The sequence below is a fragment of the Chamaea fasciata genome, unplaced genomic scaffold (genome assembly GCF_029207755.1).
Source record: "Chamaea fasciata isolate MVZ Bird 193981 ecotype frontalis unplaced genomic scaffold, bChaFas1.0.hap1 SCAF_4, whole genome shotgun sequence".
NCBI lineage: Eukaryota > Metazoa > Chordata > Aves > Passeriformes > Sylviidae > Chamaea > Chamaea fasciata.
The window spans coordinates 21,290,424-21,313,295 of NW_027094089.1; the positions used below are offsets into that span (position 1 = coordinate 21,290,424).

General features: G+C 39.6%; 1 protein-coding gene across 1 annotated transcript; it reads right to left on the reverse strand.

The window, feature by feature from the left end:
- Positions 1-299: 299 nt before the first annotated feature.
- Positions 300-14,476, reverse strand: AGXT2 (alanine--glyoxylate aminotransferase 2). Its single transcript, XM_066181054.1, has 14 exons — positions 14,396-14,476; positions 12,810-12,895; positions 12,254-12,438; positions 11,829-11,952; positions 10,901-10,995; positions 9,697-9,790; positions 8,579-8,672; positions 7,707-7,807; positions 6,564-6,656; positions 5,710-5,842; positions 4,524-4,612; positions 2,956-3,105; positions 2,525-2,623; positions 300-1,089 (listed from the first exon to the last, which is right to left on the reverse strand). Exons 1-14 carry the CDS (start codon positions 14,424-14,426, stop codon positions 979-981), a joined length of 1,485 nt encoding a protein of 494 aa, XP_066037151.1. The 5' UTR covers positions 14,427-14,476; the 3' UTR covers positions 300-978.
- Positions 14,477-22,872: the final 8,396 nt, after the last annotated feature.

A 22,872-nucleotide genomic window follows, 5' to 3' on the forward strand; every position in this document is an offset into this window, starting at 1 on the left:
TGATCTTGAGTAGAAGAAAAAAGGTGGGATAACAAACACCTGATTTTGGAGTGAAATTGGGTTGTACACTGGAGTTATCAATGGAGTTGGAGAAGGCAGTGCTCAGCAAATGCTGTACAATATTGTTTTAGACCCATTAAGATTTGGTGAGGCACTGATGTTCCTGTTACCAAAGTTCCTCTAAGGTACTGGCAGAATATTCCCCCCAACCTGACATGGTACTTTTCGGGTCAAGGAATTTTTCAAATACTAAAATTGGAATAAAAGTAAAATGATAAATGTACAGTTCTTTCTGACTGTCCACAACATCTGTTTTTTTTTATTGGAAAATGAAGGAAGCAATGACCTTACACATTAAAAAGTGATTATGTAAGAAAGAACATGTTGTTCCACCTTTCACAGTTTGCACCTTTACAAAATGATTAATGGGTGTGCTGTGCAATCCCAAAAGCAGCAGGAGGAGAAGTGTATTTTGAAGAGGGTGATGACTGGATTTCTTATCCCCATGATAAAAATAATTACTGTAATTAGAAACATCTCAACTGTCTGCAAACTTTTTGTAATGCTCTAATTACAGTGTGCCCTTGTGGGCAGGGTAAACAGTTTTAACTCTGAAATTTCTTCCCCAACTCTTTCTGTCATTCGAAAAATTACTGATTTTGATACGACTTTCACAGGGGAAAGAACTTAAACCTGCCTCTCCATTTGATATCCTGTTAATCCAGTCAGGGTTTTTTTGCTAATGGCAAAATAGGTGTGCAGTTAATACAAATTAGCACTGTAGAACTGAACTGTGCATACACAGAACAGATTATATGATGTCCTTTGTTGAACACTATCTGTCAGATGCTCTTATGATACTGAATAAGCATGTAATTGTCATACTGTGATTTTATTTTCCAGGGTAGATTAATGCCCAGCCTGGGTCGCAGGTATCAGGGATTGTGTGTGCCTCTCATGTAAGGAAACAAATCAAGTCTATTTTGCAGCTGCTCTTTCCACGTGTTTCTGTAAAGCAGTACGAAATACTTCCACAGCGAAGTCAACGTCCCTCTTAGTAATGCACATAGGAGGCTTAATTCTGAATGTCTGAGGAGAGAGAACAAAAAGAAAAGTAAGTGCCCAAATTGTATGGAAAGAATATGGTTTAAAGCAACATATCTGGGTCAGCACTGCTGCCTCAAAAAAGTGAGAAAAAAAGGAGAACAGCAGTGCAGGCACTGAGGCTTATGATAAATGCACTCTGAAGTGGAGCAATTTTGAACTTGACTGCACTGAATTGCATCTGACTCATGACCCCCTCTTGATAACCTAACTGCCTCCACAAAAGACCTAAGTAGAGTAGGTCGTGTCTGCAGCTCTGTTACCGCAGACAGAGAGTAAAATCTCAGATGGATTTGTACGAAGAACGAACAGAGACAGACGTATTTTCCTTTCTTGCAGCTCTACCACAGGGAAAAGTAGTATCTGCTGAGAGTGGCGGGCTCTTGCATTGTGTCAGCCCATTTTCTGTTTTATTATAGGCTGTTTTTAAAGGCTTTTAAGAGAATGCATTATGAATGAATCACTAAATACTATCTTGTAGTTAGGGTGGTATAGCTGGAAATCCTGTTGATCAGGAAGGGTTATATGTACAGCTACACTTGTCAAGAACATAGGCTTTTAAATCTGAATGTTTGATCTACGTTTTCAAGAGTATTTATCTTCCATAAGAATCTTAAATTTCCAATTTTTCTGACATCACATCACAGAACTTAATACAGGAAGAGCAAAATAATGGGCTTTCCCACCCACAGCCCCCGCTGAAGCGAACACTCACAGATAAACAGCCCTCTTATCAGACAGAATGAGATTTTACTGCAGTGAGCTTCAGCTTGTTACCTGCCTCCCGGTCTGTGACTTAGGGAAGAACTGATGAGGTGACAGACACGTCTGATTTATTTTAGGTACCCTCCATCTATCTCACATGGAAGCTGTCTCTGTGTCAGGGGGCTTGACTAACCAGGCCAGCCCTGAGGCAATTCACTGCAGTATCCTGGCTACAGCATGGATACATCCTCAGCTGGTGTGGGCTGATGGCCTTCATATACAATTCTCTCTTTCATGCTGTTGCTGAACTTGCTGTCAACACTTTTTTTTTTTCTTTAATTACCATAGAATTAAAACATCACCAGCTCCCCAGACTCAAGATTTACTAGTTTTGTACTGAGGTGTCAGGTGATAACCTAAACAAAGACTTGGTCCTGAGTATTGCTGAGTTGTTCTAAATTACATAGACTGTAGTACCTTGGTTTTCCAGGGGAAGTTGTCCCTGTAAATGAAAACTCCAAGCTTTGACCTTGATCAGAATATTTTAAAATAATCAAATAGTTCCTGCCCAGTTTTAAAATAACATTAAACAGAGATAGCTCCTAAGAGTATACATTTTCTATTTTATTTACTAAACTAAATTAATTTCAGGGAACCGGGGATGTAGTTCACAAGGATAGAAAATAAGCTTTATTTACAACCAGAGGTTCAGTACCTGACTGTAGAGTCCTCCTCTGCCAAGAAGAACTCCCATGTCCTTACAGTCCTCCATGATCTGACTGACTTCTTCAGCTGGAAGAGGGCGTCGACTGTCCTAAGGAAAGGAAATACTAAACTTCACTTAGATATTCTAAATTAGTTCTGTGACAAAGATGTATATTCCAGTCTCTTCAATATATCTCTAGCTGAAAATGTTGGCTGCATAACTTATCATGAGTATGTGTAGTCAAGGTGCATGTCACTGTACTCAAAGCTTGTGAAATAGCTGAATGATGGAATATTCTGGCTCATTTTTAGCCAGAGCCATGTTTTCCCACTTCACTGTCTGCTTTTTAACAGGAAATATTTCTATTATTTCAACTGAAATAAAATGTGATAAAACTTTCAGTGGCACTGTAAGTTGAAAGGAGTGAAGAAGTCACTAACCTTATCTGTCACCATTTCTACTCCAATCATAAGTCCCTTGCCACGGACATCTCCAACAATCTCAAATTCATCCCGTAGTTGAGCCAACTCCAGCAGCATGTATGTTCCCACAACCTCACTGTTTTTTTGTAGACCATCTTCTTCAATAGCCTGGTTAAAATGAAGTACCATGACAGTGTTGCAGGAAAAGCTTTCAACACATTCTGTTAATCCCCACTGAACTTGACACTATAGTTATTTCACTTCCTTGCTGTGCTCCTTCACTACCTCAGTGCTGACATTTTCCTTCTCTTAAAATCCTCTAAACAGCATCAGAATACAATTGCACATAATACTTTGATGTTTCTGTGTCACTTTTCACATTTTTCTTGTTACTTACATTTAATCCAGTAATTCCTGTTCACATGTACTCATAGCTGGAAAATACCTAACCAAAAGGATTATTTTCAAAATATTACCAGAATATTTTAATTTTTTCAGTATCATGAGAAGAATATAATTTGACAAGGCTTATCTGTGAGTACTAGGCAGGGAACAGCTTGAGTACTATATTATATTTAGCAACATGTTTTTTAATAATAATCTTTTCTTCATTCTTTACACTGTCCTCCTTAATCAGAGTTCTTTTTTGCAGGCACAAACTGGCACCTACACACAAACCATTAGATGAACTTAACACCTGCATTTAGAAAAATTACATTTAAAAAATAACTACAGAAGATGAACTGGTTGTTTCTACTATGTTTTTTTCTCTTTCTCTTTTTTTTTTTTCTTTCAACTCCATTTTATTCTTCCTGACTCTAACAATCTCTTTGGAATTATTTCAGAGCCAGGCTCCAAGTTATTTCAGAGTCGAAAAACCCCAAAACATGGGTTCTGTATACAATCATCCATTTATTAATAACTTAAACCCCCCAGACCACTCAGGAAAGTAAACATGAATAGAAACAATGTCTGCTGTAATGAAGTGAACTTCAGGAATGAATGTTCTGTGCACAATCAAGACAAATTAAATTGTGACCTACTACCCACTGACTGATTTTCTACTGGATAATAAGTGAAATATGTTGCATATTTTTATATTTTCTTTTTCATGAGGTAATTTTTTTTCCCTCAAGGATTTCTGATCTTAGGTATTTGTAACTGTATGGTCATTAAGGTTTTTTAAAGCATAAGGTAGAAGCCGTTAAGAAAATTTTGCTAAGCATGCGTGCTAGAAAATAGATTTGCTTTAGCTGTGGGTTTGTGTAGTGCTATGAAAGAAGTAGCTAAGGTTTTTGAAAAAGTGCACTCCTACAATTTTATTAACAAAGTAAAGAACCCAAGGGAGATAAAGATGATTCTAAAGTCATCATTATAGAGCTCCTACTCTTTCTAGAGATCTAAAAATTTTTGCAATTAAGCTAATCAGGATTTTTTCCTCTGCATGGGGCACACTGGCCATGCATGAATACATGTATATGCACTTTAGTTATTTAAAAAATTGCTCACATAGAAACTTATATGTGCAATTTTCATCTTTTGATACAAAGAACTTGTGGTATAGATTTATGTAATGTTCTCCCTACATCAAGGACTGCAGCTCCAACTACACAGGCCAAAGGGTTTCCTCCAAATGTATTAAAGTGAAGATTTTGAGCCAAGGAACTTGCAATCTCTAAAAGAAAAAGAACAACACTGGTTACTCCTTCAGTTCATAGAATCACAGAATCATAGAATCATAGAATGGTTTAGGTTGGAAGGGACCTTACATATCATTCAGTTCCAACCCCTTTGCCATGGGCAGGGTCACTTTCTACCAGACCAGGTTGCTCAGAGCCCCATCCAACCTGGCCTTGAGCACTGCCAGGGATGAAGCATCCCCAGATTCTATGGGCAATCTGTGCCAGTGTCTCATTAATCTCAAAGTAAAAATTTTTTTCCTCATATCTAATCTAAACCTAATGTCTTTCGGTTTAAAGCCATTCCTCCTTGTCCTTTTACTCCACGCTCTTGTAAAAGTTCCTCTCAATTTTTCTTACATTGGAAGGCACACAAGAGGTCACCTCAAAGCCTTCTCTAGGCTAAACAGTTGCAATTCTCTTGCCTTTCATCTTAGGAGAGCTGTTCTGCCCCTCTGATCATCTTGGTGGTCTCTCTTGTTTGGTAACTGTACTTAATTGCTTTAAACCTTTGTTACTGTAACAACAATTACACTTGCTGTAGTTCAACTCTAATTCTACTGGAGACAACACAGTAAGATTTCCTGAAAGCAGTCTGTGCAAAATACATGTATTTCCAGAAGCTACACCTAGCAGATGCCAAAACAAAACTTTAAAATAAGTCATGCTTCTAATACATGCTCTCACCTGCCATCTACAGATTTTCCTCACTAGATTGAGCCAGCCATTTGTAGGAATCAAGCAGCTGGGTAACATCCTGCCCTACTTACTCACAATATATTTATCAGTAAAACAATGAATTCAGTGAGGATTTCCAGGCTCTTCTACCAGCTCTACAAACCACTCAAGTTCATTCCTGCTTCAGTTATACAACTAAACCCATTTAAATACAGCTCTGTACTGATACAGCATAACACATGGTGAAACAAGTGAAGCAAGGAGGATCCAATTCATTTGTCAAAAACCAGATTGAGATAAAGTTTATAAGTAACACTCAGCTTTTAAAACACACATCTCTCTGCAAGTAATTATTTTGTATTATGTTTTGCAATTACTCTGTTTTACATTACAGTGGAACAGAACACTTGGTTACCTTCCGTTGTAACAACAGCTGCCATTGGGAAGCCATTACCAATTCCTTTTGCCAAAGTAATGATGTCAGGGACTACACCATGTGTTTGAAATCCCCAGAAATGGCTGCCTGTCCGTCCAAATCCTGTCTGTACCTTTCAAAGGAAAAATTCAGAGAAACACCCATCATTTTCTCACACTTCATGATACAGATTTTTTCTTGTGTTTCTGTTGTTACTGATTTGCATTAAACAGCAACTACATCTGCAGTCAACTTGTATTAGGACCCTTATTCAGACGGTTCTATGCAAAATGCTATTTATTGTAATTGGGTTTCTCTTTCATGTGATAACATGTCATGATGTCTTAGGCCTAGTGAGATGCACAAAGAAGATGCACCTTCGATTTCGAAGTGAAGTGGAAATGTAAAAGCATTTGAAGCATATGATACTATTTTAATATTGTTTTAGCTAAGAAAATTCTACTTCTAACACATATTTGCAGAGGTACAGCAATCAACTCTCTTCTGTATTCTATGTCTGCCAACAATACTTATAAAAGGAAGGGTTATTTTAACAAATCTTCCATCACAAGTAGCATTTGTTGCATATTTGTGTAAATTTACTGCTCCCAGAAGGTAAGGACTGAAGTCTGCTACAAATATTACCTTTTTCTAAAATGAGAATAAAGGCAGTAAAAATTGGGAGGCTCCTATGTTGGAAAGATGCAGTTTAACACCATGTTAAACTTAAGCTGTGAAGTCATCACACTTACCACATTTCACTTCAATTATTTCCAGGCTTCACTTTGATTCTTTTATGATAACTTTGAGAGGTACCCTATTCTAGAATTCTTACGAAAAAAAATCTGACTCACTTCATCTGAAATGCAAAGGCCCCCTCTTTCCCGTATAAGCTGATAAGCTTCCTTTAAGAAATTTCTTGGGTACTGAACAGCTCCATTAACACCCTACCAAGAGAGAAACACAATGTTTTCAGGAACAAACAAGGAAACAGGAGTTCTACTTGAGAAAAAAAAACCCCAGCAGCCTTCAAGTAACAGCAGGAGTGCTGTTTCAAGCCTCTGGCTCCAGCAATGAAACCACTTCAGAAAGCTCCTGCTCAGGTCACGCATTCCCATTCCACAGTGCTCCCTGCTGTTCCTTTAGTTGTGCTGGCATGAATGTTCGTGAGGCCATGATCATTGTAAGACCAAGTCAATTAACAATAAATTGCCGAAACAAGGACAGTGAAAATCTACACACACCAAAACCCAGAAACTGATGAGGTTGACCAGAGAATTCATATTCCTTCTTTGGTTAATTTGTTTAGAACATTGCCTCCTCAACGTCTTTTCATCTTGACAGTTTGCATTTGCGTTAGAAATTCAAATCTACCCTACACCTGGACCAGAACAGCTTTTTAGACTCAAGTACATAAGTACTTAGAAAACAGCAAAGCCAGATAACTGCTCCAGTTTTCCCTTGTAGTCATAGTTCTTACATTGTTTCTCTTGCTGGGGATAAGTTCTCAATTTTTCCTTTCGAAGAACCACATTTAAAGCAATTATGAACATAGGGTGAAACATTAGGAGAATGAATCCTTTGGCCATCAGCTGCTGGACAGCTGTTAAAAATATTGTGGACAACATGACTAAAAGAAGGAGGAGGGAGGTTGAGTTAAAAGTTTACAGAAATAGTAATGAAAATTGAAAGGAGTAATAGAAACCAAACCATAGCATGCATGACACTCACTATATAAATGCAGAAAACATGTGTATGTTTAATCATGACTCTGTGTTTAATTTCACAAGAAAAATTCTAGTTCCATGGAAATCAGTGACAAAAGCTGAAATTTGAAGGCAGTGCATCCAATCTTTCAAACATTTAAGCCTTTTAAAGCATTAAAAAATCATAGTAAAAACCAAGAAACATCTATGTTGAGATAGTAACTAAAGAATATCAGATTTGAGTATTTCACACTACTGCTTATCACAACTGAGAAATTACCAACTACCTACTTGAATTGGTTCAGCAATAAATCCAGCTACTGTCTTGGGCACTGAGGTATTCAGAGTATCTTTGAACTGTTCAATGTACTGGTCTTTTGCAAGACATGCACCTGTTTACAAGGGAAACAGTTTGAAGGGAATTTACTTAATATGACACAAAACTAGCTTCAAGACATGAAACTGCATCTTAGCAACAAGCGTTACATGACTGCATGGTAAATATCACCTCTCAAATGAACAGTAGAAAGCTAAACATTAAAGGAGAGAGTCTCTTCTCTTAAACCATGTGTACTCCATGGTTTGTGCAGGTAGGAGGATTCTGAATAATACAGTCTGTGCTTAAATAAAGAACAGAGAAATTAGTATGGCTAATGGTGCCCTTCACTAGGGATGGCAAAGCCAAAAACAAAACATTCTGTTATATGTGCATATGAATTAAAATAATAAAAAGTGCTTATTGAAACAGTAGAAAAACTGATTGGAATTGTTGTTAGCTCCAGGGCAGTAGAGCAGATTTCACACTGTGTTGTGTACGGAACATTTTGCCCCATGCAAGACCTCTGCTTCAAAAAACACCATTAACGCTTCTGTTCTTCTAGATGTGCTGAAGTGAGTTCCACAGCTTCCAGAGTTGATCATGACAAATCCTGGAAACAAACACTGGGATTTCAAGATGAAATCTGAGAATGTGGTGTCATCTGTCCCAATTTTTTCCCATCAAAATGCAGGGTCTTGAGAGTTTCTGCAATATTTTTTTTTTTTTTGGTCAGCCTTGCAAAACAAACCAGACATCGAACTTGCTTGAGGAGGTAACTATAACCTATTTTCAAAGCCCTCTAGTATTTTGTATTCCGAAAACCAAATTTCTGTCATGAACCAACCTTCGGTACAGCTGCATTTTCGAACAGTTTGCACTGGAGAATCTCTACAATGGCTGCCCCCCCATGGACCACGAAAAACATCTGGTAACATTGTCTGTCAAGAACAAGAGAAATAGCTACAGATTTGATGACTCCTTTCTGAGAGATTTTTTTGATCTAATGACTAATGGCAAAACAGAAAAGCAGCTGTTAGAGTCAAGGAACAAATACAGTTAAAGGAATTTGTCTGAAGAACAATTGGGAGTAACACCAAATAACCAAGACAGTTTTGAAACCAACTAGTTTAGACTGCTCCATCAATAGTAACTCAATTGATTTTTTTAATTCCTTTTTTTGGTCTTAGTCAGGATATTGGTTATCTAAAGGTAATCCCAGCATTTTAAGAGTAGCTGGTAGCATTTTGGTAATCTGAAGTATGAACAAAATCTCCAATATAGAGTGAAGCAGGCAGATCTAACAGAGACAACTCCAGCTTTCTAATCCCTCCTGCTGATGAAACACCACATGAGTTCAGGCCACATACTGAGACAGGCTGCGAAGCTGCTGTAAACGAGCCTTCCTATGGTTAATAATGTGGCTGAGCTGTCACCCCCAACTATTGGAGTCACCAATAGCAGCTTCTAGACAGAAAGTTACTCCAATCTGCTCAAGAGCAGGGACATAACATATTGCCACTTAACCTCAGTGGATCTCCTTAAGAGATGTGTCTCCTGTCTTGCCTGAAATAGGATTCCTGTTCATTATAGTGAAGGATCTGCTCCAGACCATCTGAAAGCAGCTTTGCACAAATCTGCCAAAACAAACTTAAAAAAGGGATTCAGAACATTATTTTGCTCCTTACACAGACTCCCATGCAAGCACCAAGCATGACTAAAGAATTGCAAATCATGGATCACTTGCGTTATGACTGTCCTAACTCAAAATTAGCCTAAGGAACTATACACAGAAGAAAATGGGAGTCTGGCTCTTGTTGAATTACACAGCAGAAACTGTTGCACCGTAGTTTTGATTAATGACCATAAAGCACTTGAGGGCAGAAAACATAGCAATTGCTGAAATACTCAAATAAACTGTTAGTTACACAGATTATTTAAAAAAAAATAAAAAAAAAACCTCACAGTTGTACAGCCAAAGCCATTGGCAACACCATGCTTATAAGGAGTCAGAGATGTCAAACCCAGCGTGTAAGGGCTGCCTCCGTGGTATCCTCCTCTGTTCAAACAAACAAAGCCGATCAACATCACTCATTTCCAAGAAGTGTCTGGAGCAATATCTGTTCTGAGAAGGCATGATTCTGAGCTACAAATTGCTGGGAAAAATGTGCATTGTTGCACTGAAACTAAGAAGATTCCTACTGCCATTTTTCACTCTGCCTTTTGACTCTGACTGCAATTTCAAATATAAAATCTGTGAAGAAATGTTTGCAAGGAGATAAGTACAATCACTGGAACCAACAGGAATTCAAACAATGCCTCATGAAGCTCTGTTGTAGCACCTGATCCCTACAGAGCAAACATCTCTGTGTTCTTAATCTTGGAAACAGCTGCTGCCTCCAACAGATGCTGACAATCATTAAACTAGATGGTGGTTTGCTGTAAGTTTTATTACGGAGATCAAAATTGCTTGGTAAGAATACATAAGCAAGGTAGGTACCCAATGTTCTGTTGAACACAGTAAAAGAAAAATACAGCCCTTCATTAACATGGCCTTTTATTCTAACATTTGAGCCCCCCTGGGCTGCAGTGTAAAGTGAACTGTTTACACTGGTGTTTACAGTGTACTGGTGTTCAGCCCAGCTCCATCCCTGTCAATAAGCCAAAAGAGCTGTTTGTGTACCTGTGCAGTGAACCGTGGTTCAGGGCTCTGACAGAAAAACAAGGCAGCAAAGCAAACAAAACAAAACTCAGCTCCCAGGCGGAGCAGTTCCCTGCTGAGGTTCACTGCACCACTGCTCCAGAGCTACCTTTGCACCCCTCACAAAGGGGCACTGCAGTAGGGAAATGGAGGAAGAATGGAGCAGTTGATCAGTCTTGGTCTGGCCATGAACAGAAGTCTACCAAAGCACACCCTGAACAGAGATATCAGATCATATCCTAGGTAACACAAGCAAAGATTTCAGGTTGCATTTTTATTGCAAACTAGCCCTAACATGCTGTATGAAAACTTCAGTGCCTGGTTTATTCCTCCTCGTCAAATAAAGTAAATTTATAGCATTCTCCTCTGCAGACCTGGGGTCAAAGAGTTCTCAGTTATTTCTTGTTCTAGGCATGTAGAGAGTGATCCCATACACAGAGGAGCTCTGTGAAGCTCTGTTGGCATTACCTGAGAGCGATGATGTCGAAGTTATGAGTGTGTAGCCTTGCCATGAACATAGCTAAATCATTGGCTTCTGACCCGCTGTTGGTGAGATAAACCACCTGTGGGAGAATGCTTGGGATCAGTGCAGCACAAAAACACCTCCTCTTCAGCATCACACCATATCCCTTAATAACACGACGAACTAGCCTAGCACTGCCACAGGGTGACCTCACCACAATAAAATTAGTGTTACTTTTATGCTATAGATGAGAACAAAGATCCAACTGATGTGCTCTGGGAGGATACAGAAAAATCTCAAAGGGTTTCAGCTTACAGGTTTTACTAAAATGGATTTCTGATTGAAAGAAATTAAAGTATTGGGTCAAACTAAGCAGGACATTTTAAATTTTTTTTACTATCCTTCCATCTTTAAGATTGCAATAGCTTCACACTCTTCTGCTAGCCAAATTTCACCAATGATTTATTTTACCTGAAAACAAAATTTATTTTTCTTACTGTTTCACTGCATATGAAACATGATATTTTTGTGCTTTATCTATTTAAATGTTGGCAAACATTTACACAAACTACAAAAAATATTGTCAAACAATTTTCACCATGGATTTTCATGAGATCAAGAAAATTAAGGCTGGCTACATGTAAGAACAGTAAACATCTTCTTCGTTTCTTATAGGTAATTTTTAAGAAGGCCTTTTCACAGTGACAAGTGAAGAGAGAAAACAAATAGAACAGAAAATGGGGATATTATGCTTGTTTACAGCTAGGTCTAAAGAAAAAGCCCTGAGGGCCCTCATGTTTTTTAACTGACAGTCTGTATCCCCAGTACTGATTTTTCTCTCTAGAGATATCATGGCTCTTGATTATTTAGTAAATACTTCTTATAAACAGACACCCACTTCACCAGCCCCTGCTCCTGTCAGAAGCAATTTACCTTCAGTGGATCTGGAAAAAGAGAAGTTAGCTTTTCAGCATACTCGTGGATTGCTGGGTACATGTAGATATTGGTGGTATGCCACAGGCGAGCCAGCTGCTTCTGGGTAGCCATAGTTACCTTCCTGCATGTAACAAGGGAGAGACAAAGGGATTGAATTCCACACAGACTCCACACTCATACATGCACATACCTCTGTGCTATTGATTCTGCAAATGCAGATGCTGGACCGTGTGCCAGATGGAGGAACAAGTAGACCAAATTAATAAATTCTTCAAAATGTAGCAGAAATTGAACTAACCCATCACAATTCAGTAAATTATATTCTGGTTTTAGGCTCACAGTGCTGCAGATTAATGAAGCACAAAAAATACAGGTGTCTCTTCCTGTACTTTATACCATAAACCAAAAAGCGACATACTTACGGGTGACAGTGTCCAACACTGACAGTGACAATTCCAGCAAAGAGATCAAGGTATCTTCGTCCTTCATGATCAAACAACCACTGCATATGTCCCTGGTGCAGCAGCAATGGCTTCCTGTAATATGTCCGCAGTGAAGGTGCAATATTTTTTTCACGGATCTTCTGCATACGTTCATACGGATGGGACTGAGTGGAATAAAACAGTCAGTATGCATCCATGCTTTCTAAAGATCCAGACTCATGGAGTTGTTGTGGAGCACATAGATTACACGGCTAACTACAGGATACTGTAACAGATTCTGGCACATAGAAGGCTGTTCTACAAACCTCTGAAAATCAGCTTTTTGAAATAAGGCTGCTGTTCTTCATATACCTCTTTCTTAAATGTTTACAAATTACAGATTTGTCACACAAGTAAATCTACAGGTAATATCCTGGTTGTCGCAGTTGGGCTGTAGCCAAAGAAACAAATTTTATAATCATATTTAGCAGATGAACCTATCACCCAAACCCAGTAATAAAGCTTATTTAAATTCAGTGTAGTATGCATGACTTACTTTATATTTTTCAGGTACAAAATCACAAGGAGGCATTCTTGCTTGTGTGGAGACAGAACTTTTCCATTTCTGCTGCCTAAAGGCAACTATAAAATAGTAAGAGAATTATGAAACATTTGGCAAACTACACACCTAAAAGATTTGCTCAATAAGCTTGTTCAGGGAACACATGAACTACAGTCACAGAAAGTTTTGGAGGTTTTTTTTTGGTCTGAGAAGTTTTCTTTGCGGAATAATAAGTAACAGGCCGAATATATGTAATTTTAAAAGAAAGGCATTTATGTCTTGTCCATTAAAACTCAAGTTTTCAGTTTCACATGGACTTCTATTTTGGCAGAAGAATATTTTCTATTTTAAAAATAAAAACTGTTTCTAATACAAGTTCTTATCTGGAAGCAGCGGGTGCATGCTCTACAGTCAGGTGCCTGCAGCATGAGTAGTGCTCCCAGGCAGCAGGGCAGAGGCTGAATGAGGGGGGCAAGGCAGGATTCACTGAGAATGCCCTGCATGAATGGAGCTGACTCAGGTCCAGGTGTCCACCCAGGGAGCCCAGGCAGGAGCAGCAGCAGAGGGGGCCAGAGACAGGGCTGGGACACAAAGCTACAGCAGAAGTCCAAGGTCTATCCAGGTGACAGAGCTGGAGCTGGTCTGGTGGCAAGGCTCATGGCTCAGCAGATGAAGGGACTGAAGGCTCAGGACAGAGATGAAACAGGGCTCCTGGGCAAGGGGTACAGCCCTGGAGGAGGCTCTTCAGGGGATACGAGCTGTGTTTAGGGCCCTGACAACTCCAGCTGCCACCCTCCGTCCTTGCTCCAAAATCCTGGGAACATCACACTGTCCTGCCTTTCTTTTAACTGCAGATACAATTCAGCAGGTATCAGAGATACCTGATTGCCCAGAGAGCTTGGGGAGCCTTGCTCACTGGAGATATTTAAGAACTGTCTGGACACAGTCCTGTGCCGTGTGCTCTGGGATGGCCCTGCTTGAGCAGGGAGGCTGGACCACTGTGGTCCCTTCCAACCTGACCCATTCTGTGATACTGTGAGGAGTTATTTCAAAGGACTCTATTTCTGCACCTAGAACACTATTTCCTGAGAGTTACACATTTGTTTTTCAAAGCCTAAGGTTTTAACCAATTTCTAAAACACATGTGAGATGTAAATGACTGAAGAATAAAGTTTCCTGAAATTACTTACATGCAATGCCACCTCCCTTACAACCACTTATAGCACTAATGAATATAGAATATACAAGAGTCCAGCCTCAAAAAAGCAGTCGAGAACCCAAGAGTAAGGTAAGTTCTACCCTTGGAACTCTTTCCAAGGGATTTGCAGCTACACCGAAAAGTGCTTCTACCCCGCGCTGCTCCGCGTTCAGGCACGGTGGTGCCATCCCTCCCAAATACGCACGGAGCGGGTGCAGGGACCCGGCGGGCCTGGGCCAGCCCGGCTCCAGCAGCCCAGCTCCGGCCAGCTTGGCTCCGGCAGCCCAACTCCGGCAGCCCGGGCTCGGCCAGCCCGGCCCCGGCAGCCCCGCCGGACCGCGCCCCCCGCGCCGCCTCCGCCGCGCTCCCGCCGCTCCCTCACCGCCGCCGAGCCTCCGCAGCCGCCCCGCCATGTCCGCCCGCCGCGGGCAGCAGCACCGCCCCGACACGTGTGTGCAGCCGGCCGGACACACCGTGCCGGGCCCCTGCTGTCATCCCGTGCCGGGCCCCCAGGGTTCCGGGGCTGTCCACCTGGTGTCATCCCGTGCAGTGCCCCTGCTTTCATGCCGTGCTGTCCCCTCGGTGTCATCATATGCCATTCCCCTGATGTAATCCCATGGTGTCCCCCAGAGTCATCCCATGCTCCTCTTCTGGTGTCATCGCGTGCTGCCCCCTTAATGTCACCCTGCGCTGTCCCGTCCCGAGTCTTCTTCTGACACAGTTTGACTGTGAGGCCTTCAGAGGACACTCAACAGGCTGGAAAGACGGACAGGAAAGAACAGTTTGAAATTCCGCAAGGGCTAATGCAGGGTCCTGCACGTGGGGAAGAACAACCCTGGGTACCAGCACAGGCTGAGGCCCAAACTGCTGGAAAGCAGCTCTTTGGAGAAAGACCTGGGGGTCCTGGTGGATAACGAACTGTCCATAAGCCAGCAGTGCCGCTGTGAGCAGGAAGGCCAGCCCTGGGGTTCCTTTGGAAGAGCACTGCCAGAAGGTCAAGGGAGGGGATCCTGCCCTGCTACTCAGCTCTAGTGAGGTCTCACCTGGAGTCTGTGCTCAGTTCAGGTCTCTGGAGCATAACAGAGACATGGAGCTGCTGGAGTGGGTCCAGCAGAGAACTGCAAAGGTGATGAAGGTACTGGAGCATCTCTGTTATAAGGGAAGGCTGAGAGAATCAATCCTGTTCAGCCTCAAGAAAGGATAACTGAGAGGGGACCCCATCAATGTCTATCAGTGTCTGCAGGGAGGGGTCAGAGAAGGGACCAGGCTCTGCTTGCTGCCAGGGAGCAGGACATGACACAACAGGCAGAAACTAATGCGCAGGGAATTCCACCTAAACATGAGAAAAAATTTCTTTACTGTGTGTGTGATCATGCAGTGGAAGAGATTTCCCTCTGTCTCCCTCACTGAAGATATCCAGGAACTGTCTGGATACAGTCTTCTGCTGTGTGCTCTGGGATGATGCTGCTTGAGCAGGGATTTTGGATCAGATGACCAACTGTCATGCTTTCCCTTACCCACTATGTGATTCTGTGAATTGTGTTATGTTAAATACATCTGGGTGTATGAGGAGAAAGTGACAGATGTACTGAGAGGGATAAGTGATGATCCATTTATTCCCTTGTTTTGGTTTTGTTTTGTCAGGGAAGACGTGTAGCAAAATTTCCTACAAGGATGGGAGAAGTGGGAAGCTGTATTTACTTCTCCATTACCAGCCATCAGCCAAGCCCCAGGCAGACATGTGCTCAGTCCCATTGGGACAGGGGAGAGGAAGGGAAGGGTAAAGGCTGGAAAGTCCTTGGGCTGAGATGAAGAGAGTTTGATAGAAAAAGCAAAAGCCACAAACACAAGCAAAGCGAAAGGAGTTAATTCACCACGTCCCATGGTCAGGCAGGAGTTCAACCATCTCCAGAGGAGCAGGGCCTGTCATGTGTGATGGTGACTTGGGAAGACAAAGGCCATAGCTCCAAATGTTCTGTCTTTACTCAGTACGTCACAATGAGTGTGATGTCACATGGTCTGGAATATCCCTTTGGTTAGTTGGGGTCACCTCTCCCAGCTGTGCCTACTCCCAGTCTCCCATGCACCCAATAAAGACTTTGGCTCTGCGTAAACTCCAATCAACAACAACAACAACATCTCTATTATCATCACTGTGTTCAGCACAAATAGCCCCATAGCAGCTACTATGGAGAAAATTAACTCTGCCCCAACCAAAACTGGCATACCCTTGTAATATTTAGGAATCAAGGGTCAAGGTGACATTTCCTGGAATGCAAATTGGCACACAGTTTAACTAGACACAGTTGCTAGTGACAGGTATTTGACAGTGCTTTTGATGACCCTGCTTGCTCCTAAAGCAGAAGGCTGACCACGGGTAGCCTGGGGGGCAGCCCCAGTTTTGCAGGAAAACTGCCCGAAGTAGATGCAAAGGGTCAGAGATTTGTACCCTCTAGTAACCAGGGCAGTGCTTACACACCTGAGGATGCCCCCAACCCTCAACCTTTCTTGATCAAACTTTACCTTTGCTAAACAAGTCCCTGAATTTCAATGATAAATATAGTTCAAATCAACATAAAGAGCCATAAAGAAACATAAAAATTGTGACCTGGTATGTCAGCCATTTGTGTTACCTGGTTCAGTTGCTCAGTGCACCAAAATTGGTTAAATATCTGTCATGTTGCTTTCCTCATGGAGGACAGCAGGATGCTGCCCTACAGAGTGTCTTGGATGCCTTGATTTTCCTTTTTCTTTCTATACATTATATAGTAGAAGTGTTGCATATCATGAAGAAATAGAGAATTTGAGAATTTTATTCACGAACTTTTATTAAACTGAAATGCGAACACCATTGCAAAGAGATTTTACAATGACAAAAGATCAAAAAGTTCTTCAGAAAGCTACAAACTTGATAACAATATTGATATTACAAGTGAAAACACTAACAGATTTTAGTAAAGCCAGCATTTTCAATATTAAGAACTTAAAAAATGTATTTGAAAGCATTTTCCTTTAGATACACTTAGAAACAATGAAGAATTCCTGAGCAACTACTTTTATACCAGTATTCTCCAAGCAATGTACATACTACATATGAAATCTAATTCTTACAATTTCTTGTATTTTAGAAATTTACAAAAAAATTTGAATCTGGTTCACAGAATAATTGTGCTTAAAGTCATTCTGTTGCTACAGTAATGACACTGCGATAACCTCTCATGTTCCACATTGCAAACAAATTCTGAAACTGTACTGGAAAAAATGCCTAGCTTGTATTGCAAATCTATCAGTGAAATGGTTTATGCAAATGGAAACAAGTTTGCTTTAAATATTGGGTCATCTCTTTCTCTGCTGAAAATACACTATTTATTCTGGATATTATTCAGAAGATGCAATTTTTGTTTCTTTGAAAGACTGCTGACACAATTAAAGGCAAGGGAGTTCCAGAGACTTTTACCCTCACTTAACAGCACATCAGAATTTTGAAAAAATACAATTAGTCAATGACCGCTAACATGTTTTTTTCTGGGCTGTACTTTTTCTTAACAGTGCCCTCAGTATTGCTATATCTTACACAATGACTAAAACATACACAAAACACAACAAAAAGATTTCAGAAGCCAAGATAGTGTTGAGTATCTCTGAGCAATATAGCACATATATAAGAACTGATGGTTGTACTATATCAGATGAACTGTTTTTGTAGTCAGAATAAAAAAAAATTACTTTCCAAAATGAAAAATAAACAACTCTAAAGCAGCCCAGGAGCTCTTTCTGAGTATAGCTGAGCAGTAGTTTCCCCTCCCTTTTGGAATGAAAAATAAAGGGGTGAGAATTAAGAGTAGTCTACAGCATTATGAATATTAAAAATATGATATGACATCATTATAGTTCTGGCTGTTGAAAAATCTGCCTTTTTCTAGACATGTATAGTTTTCCATCCTATTGAAGAGATATTTTCTATAAGTGACTTGTAAAATGATTTCCAGCATCCTCTAAAATTTCTACTCAGTGCGACAAGTCTCTGACACTAACCATTGCAGAAACTGAAATGAAATCTTTCAACGTTTATTGATATCAAAATGAGGTGAAGGTACTCAGAAGCTCACAAAAATAGATCCAAAAGCAGCATTGTTAAAAAAAAATAGTTAAATAATGTCAAGATCCAAGACAAGCAGCATCACTGAGTAGGAAAGGACAATAAACCTTCCAAAAAGAGGAATATATAAAAAAGGACTTTTTTATATCTAACTGCTCTATGCACCAACATCTTGTGTATAAGATCAGCTTTTAGCATATCAGCACTCTAAGAGGCCACACAACTAATTCAGGTATTTTCTTAACTACTTCCAACAGATATAATAGTGCCTCTTAAAAATGTAATATATTGAAGAGATGTATTTTAAACGTAACTTGGTAATTTTCAGTATTTTCAAGGTAGAGACTTTCCAACTAAGGAAAGTATTAACAGATACATTGTCACAGCTACAAACTGAAACAATGCCCAGAAATGCCAAGAGACTGCTTAGTAATATCCCCAAAGTATTTTTTCTCTTGGAACTTCTAGGTCATTGCATTATATATACAAAGAAAAAACAAAACATGTTAGACATGTGTGGGACAATGTAAATGGATAAAAATATCTCACCTGTGTATCTGTGTGAAAAGTGGAAGGTTGTTTATAAAAGCAGAGTGGTATACTTTATTTCTCTCAAATTTTTTCCCTTAGGAATGTAGGAAATGCCATGTCAGGTCAGATGCTGAGCCTTGACTCTTCAAGTTTTGTTTTTGCCTGGAACCAGTGTCAGATATGGGGAAGAAAAAAATCCCCTAACTGGTAGAAAATGAATGACCACTTCTCATGTAAAGGACTTCCCCTGCTCACATGCAACAGCTAATCTGTAGTTGTTTATTTCAGCATTTTACCAACTCTTTAGCATTTCATAAGGCTTTACTGCTTTTGTGGACTATATCAGGTAGCTGTGCACATTCCCACTTTTTATATTAAAAGTATTTTCTTCTCTCCCTTTTTTCCCCCCTCACTAACTCATTTATCACTCCTCTCAGTTCTGCTAGTGCTTATTTTTTACTGTCTATTCTCACATTTGATTCTTTCCCTTCCATTTTCTCTTCTTTCCCCCCTCTTCTCAGCTGTAGGGGAATTCATTTTTTCCCTCATTATCTACCATGTACCATTCCATAGTGACTGTACTCCTTTTCCGTCCTGTCACATACAGCAACCTTGTCCCTCTTCCTGTCACTTAGTGGTGGACTTGGCAGGTCTGGGTTAGCATTTGGACTCTATGACCTTATAGATATTTTCCAACCTAAACTGTTCTATGCTTCTATGATATTTAAGGTCTTTATATCCCCATGTATTATGTATTTAGGCATCCATTTATCTTTATTTTTTTTGTTTGACATACACCAGAAAAATGAAGAAAATCCCTGATTTATTTCAAAATGGTTTTCAAGGCTTTTTTTGGCCACAAGGTTATTCCAATTATTATTATTCAGTCCATCTTTCCATACCCACAGGAACTGGAGCCTGCTTTTAGTGTGATGGTTTGAGATAGTTGAGAGTAGAGCTTTCCACTTTTACTCATTTAGTAATAGAATTGAAAGGTTGCTTCCTAGGAACTCAGTTGAAAACAGGTAATGCTAAATAGCAAGTATTGATAAACACTGAATTCCATAGCTGAGATCCAGAATGAGAGCACCTCTGGAAAACTGAGTCAATCAGTCCTAGTGACCCGGGAAAACAAATAGTGGCAAAAAACTTTTCAGGTCAGGAATGGGACTGATGCTTGACTGCCAATCTAGGCACCAAGGATATTCTTACAAAATGGAATTTTCTTTAGCATTTTTTTCCATATTAAAACCATTTTATTTCGCTACACATCTGAAATATTTCATCGTCATACTACCACTGCAACACAAGTGATGATTCCATGACAAGTTGTTTGTTAAAAAAAAAAATTGAATTTACAAATAAGATTTTAAAATTCTTGATAGGAGGAGCCACAAATTTACAAACAAAGAAAAATGCTTTTTCCTGCTTGCCTTTTAAAGGGAGCAAAAAAAAAATCTGAGGTAGCAATTATTTGAGAATGTGATGCCTGTTCTCATGACACTTCTTTCAATTTATTTCTCTTTATGGCTTTGTAGAAGATGTCTGATGTCTATCAACTGGCTTACATGACATCAGTTTCCTTGCACAACACCTTCAGATCATTTACAGTTACCATGAAATTACAAAATACACTTACAGGCTTCATGATGTAAACCCCACATATTACAATGCTTCCGAGAGCACAAAAAAAAATCTGCCTATTTATTTTGAACACCTGCTGCTACTACACTTTGGATACTTGAATGACATTTAAAGCAGCTGTCTATATTTCAGCCATTTAAACATAGACACAGACAGGTATACTACAGAATTCACTGGTTTGACATAAATCATCATTACATATTTGTTTTACAGCTTGTTCCATAAACACATATATCCTCTTATTAATATTATATTATATCAGGTTAATTCCCTGCATTTTTATTAAATAACCTTTGTAGTTACATAGTATCATCAAGACCAAACTTTAAGTCCTCATCATATGTGATACTGAGCTTTGTAATGCCAATTAATTAGTTTGTATTTCTTCTAAAGTCTGAAATATTACATAGAAATACTAACATTGTACATCAAATAAGTCTCTGCTAAAAAAAAATCTAGTAAATAATTATGATAATGAATCATATTTGCCAATACTGAAGAAAAAATGTTAATGAAATGAGCCTGAGTCAGAAGGAAAGGTAGTTAAATAAAATATATATGTTCATTTTTAGGAATGTTGTAAAACTAATTATGTAGAAGAATCTTTATGCTACCTTTTAGGGCTTTTATGCTATTACAAAGTAGTTCACAATACAAATGACACATGGATAACTTTGACATTGAAAACATAATTCAAATTCTTGAAATAATTGTTCCAAGTGAGAAGTTTAAGTAATGGTACAAGAGCTAGAGGGCTGATCCCTATTCCTGGGGTAAATTCTGTTCATCTCTCTGGATATCAAAGGAGGTATCAAGAGCCTGTTTTTCCCCACTGGTGTGTCATGATTTTACACAGATTGACTCTGTAGAACTGCTGCAAAAACTCATGTACTTCCTAATGAAAAGCTTAAAGACCTGCAAGCAAAAATATTGTTGCAAACAGAAAAAATTAAGTATTTGAACATTCAATGGACCAAACACTTAGCTGAAGGTTATTTTGATTTTACAGAACCCTAGGGGGGTTTTTTCCCCTTTAATGTGCTTTCAGAGGTTTAAGGTCACTTTCAGAAGCTCTGCCACTGGGATCAACAAGGTGTTTTGGAAAATATAAGCAAATCCAAGGGAAAATTGATCTATCTGCACATTTATTCAGCTTTAGCAACTAAATATATTTATGACATTGCATTCAAATTACATTTAGCTAGCAAATCCCTCAAAACTTCAAAGCAGCAGGCAAATTCCCCTTTTCCACTCTGGGTGACTTTCCCTTTTCACAGAGAGCCATGATGATTTGGCATATTTAGACATCCATTAGCAAAGGTGGGAGATGCTCAACACCACACAAAGTAATTTAGCCTATAGCTATTTTGCAGTTTCAGTATTCTTTCATGACAAAGCAGAGAAACGCTTTGACTCTCTTTCTGTGTGGATTATTGGAGGCACACATGCCTACAGTTAGGCAAGATGAATCATACACTTAAAATCTGCTAACTGTTGTGTCTGTTTGCTTCAGTGAAAAGTAACTTCAGGTTAAAAGATATGGCAGGAACAGCCTGTTGCTGTTGTACATATGGGTAGTCGCCTGTGTTCTAACCTAAGAAATCTACTCTATAAGGAACATCTTTAGGCTCTAGGCTTGATGAGATACTACAGCTTCTGTGCATCACTAGATAAATCCTAGAAGGCCTGTAGCAGCATATCTTTATGCACATCATTAGGTGTAGGAAACAACACAGATAGAGGTATCTGTGTAAAGAAAGTAGAACGTGTCTGATTGTATCTGACTTCAGATTCAGTCAGAAAACTGAATGGTAAATAAAACACTGTCAGACACAATGTGTTATCAGCTTACACACTTCCACAGACACAAATTTACTCATAACTCAAGAGGTTTTTTGCAGTACTTCTAGCATCTCTAGAAATTTGTAAGGTACAAAACAAACAGAGTATCTATGGTAAAATTGTTCTGTTAACTGTAACTGAACAGAGTTGTATGTTTGGCTGATACCTGGAGTGGCCCCTTCATGTCTTCATGTGTTAAATAAGTGGCTGAATCAGGAATCTAGGATACCTTCCCACATGTTCAGCTCCAGACTGCTCTGATCAGCCCCTGAAAGTGGGCAGTTGTCTGTATAGAGGACAGGTTCTAAATCTGATGCCACCCTGATGTTACAGTCTACACTACAATGTGAGTTTATAGACACACAGATAATTAAGTTCTAATGTCCTGCCTGTACAAAGGCTAGGCAGTTCTATTAATCTTTGCTTGCACAGTTCCATGGTTTTGAGGGTAAAGGGTGAGAATCTGATTCACTGAATTAGATCTCGCCTTCTGGGACCTTCAAAATCTGAAATTCTCTTTTGTCTGGCTCTGCAGCAGGTACCTGATACTGCAGGATGGCTTGCTCAGTGCATAAAATCATGGAAATATGGAGAAAAGTAAAGCTGTTCAGGAAGGAGACTAACAAAAGAGATCCCAGATATCAAATACACTCTCCTTCACAGGTGCAGGATCATCCCCGCACCTTAAGTTTCCAGCTTCCCCTAAAGCTAAAGATAGCTTGCTAAATTCTTGGCCCACTTTT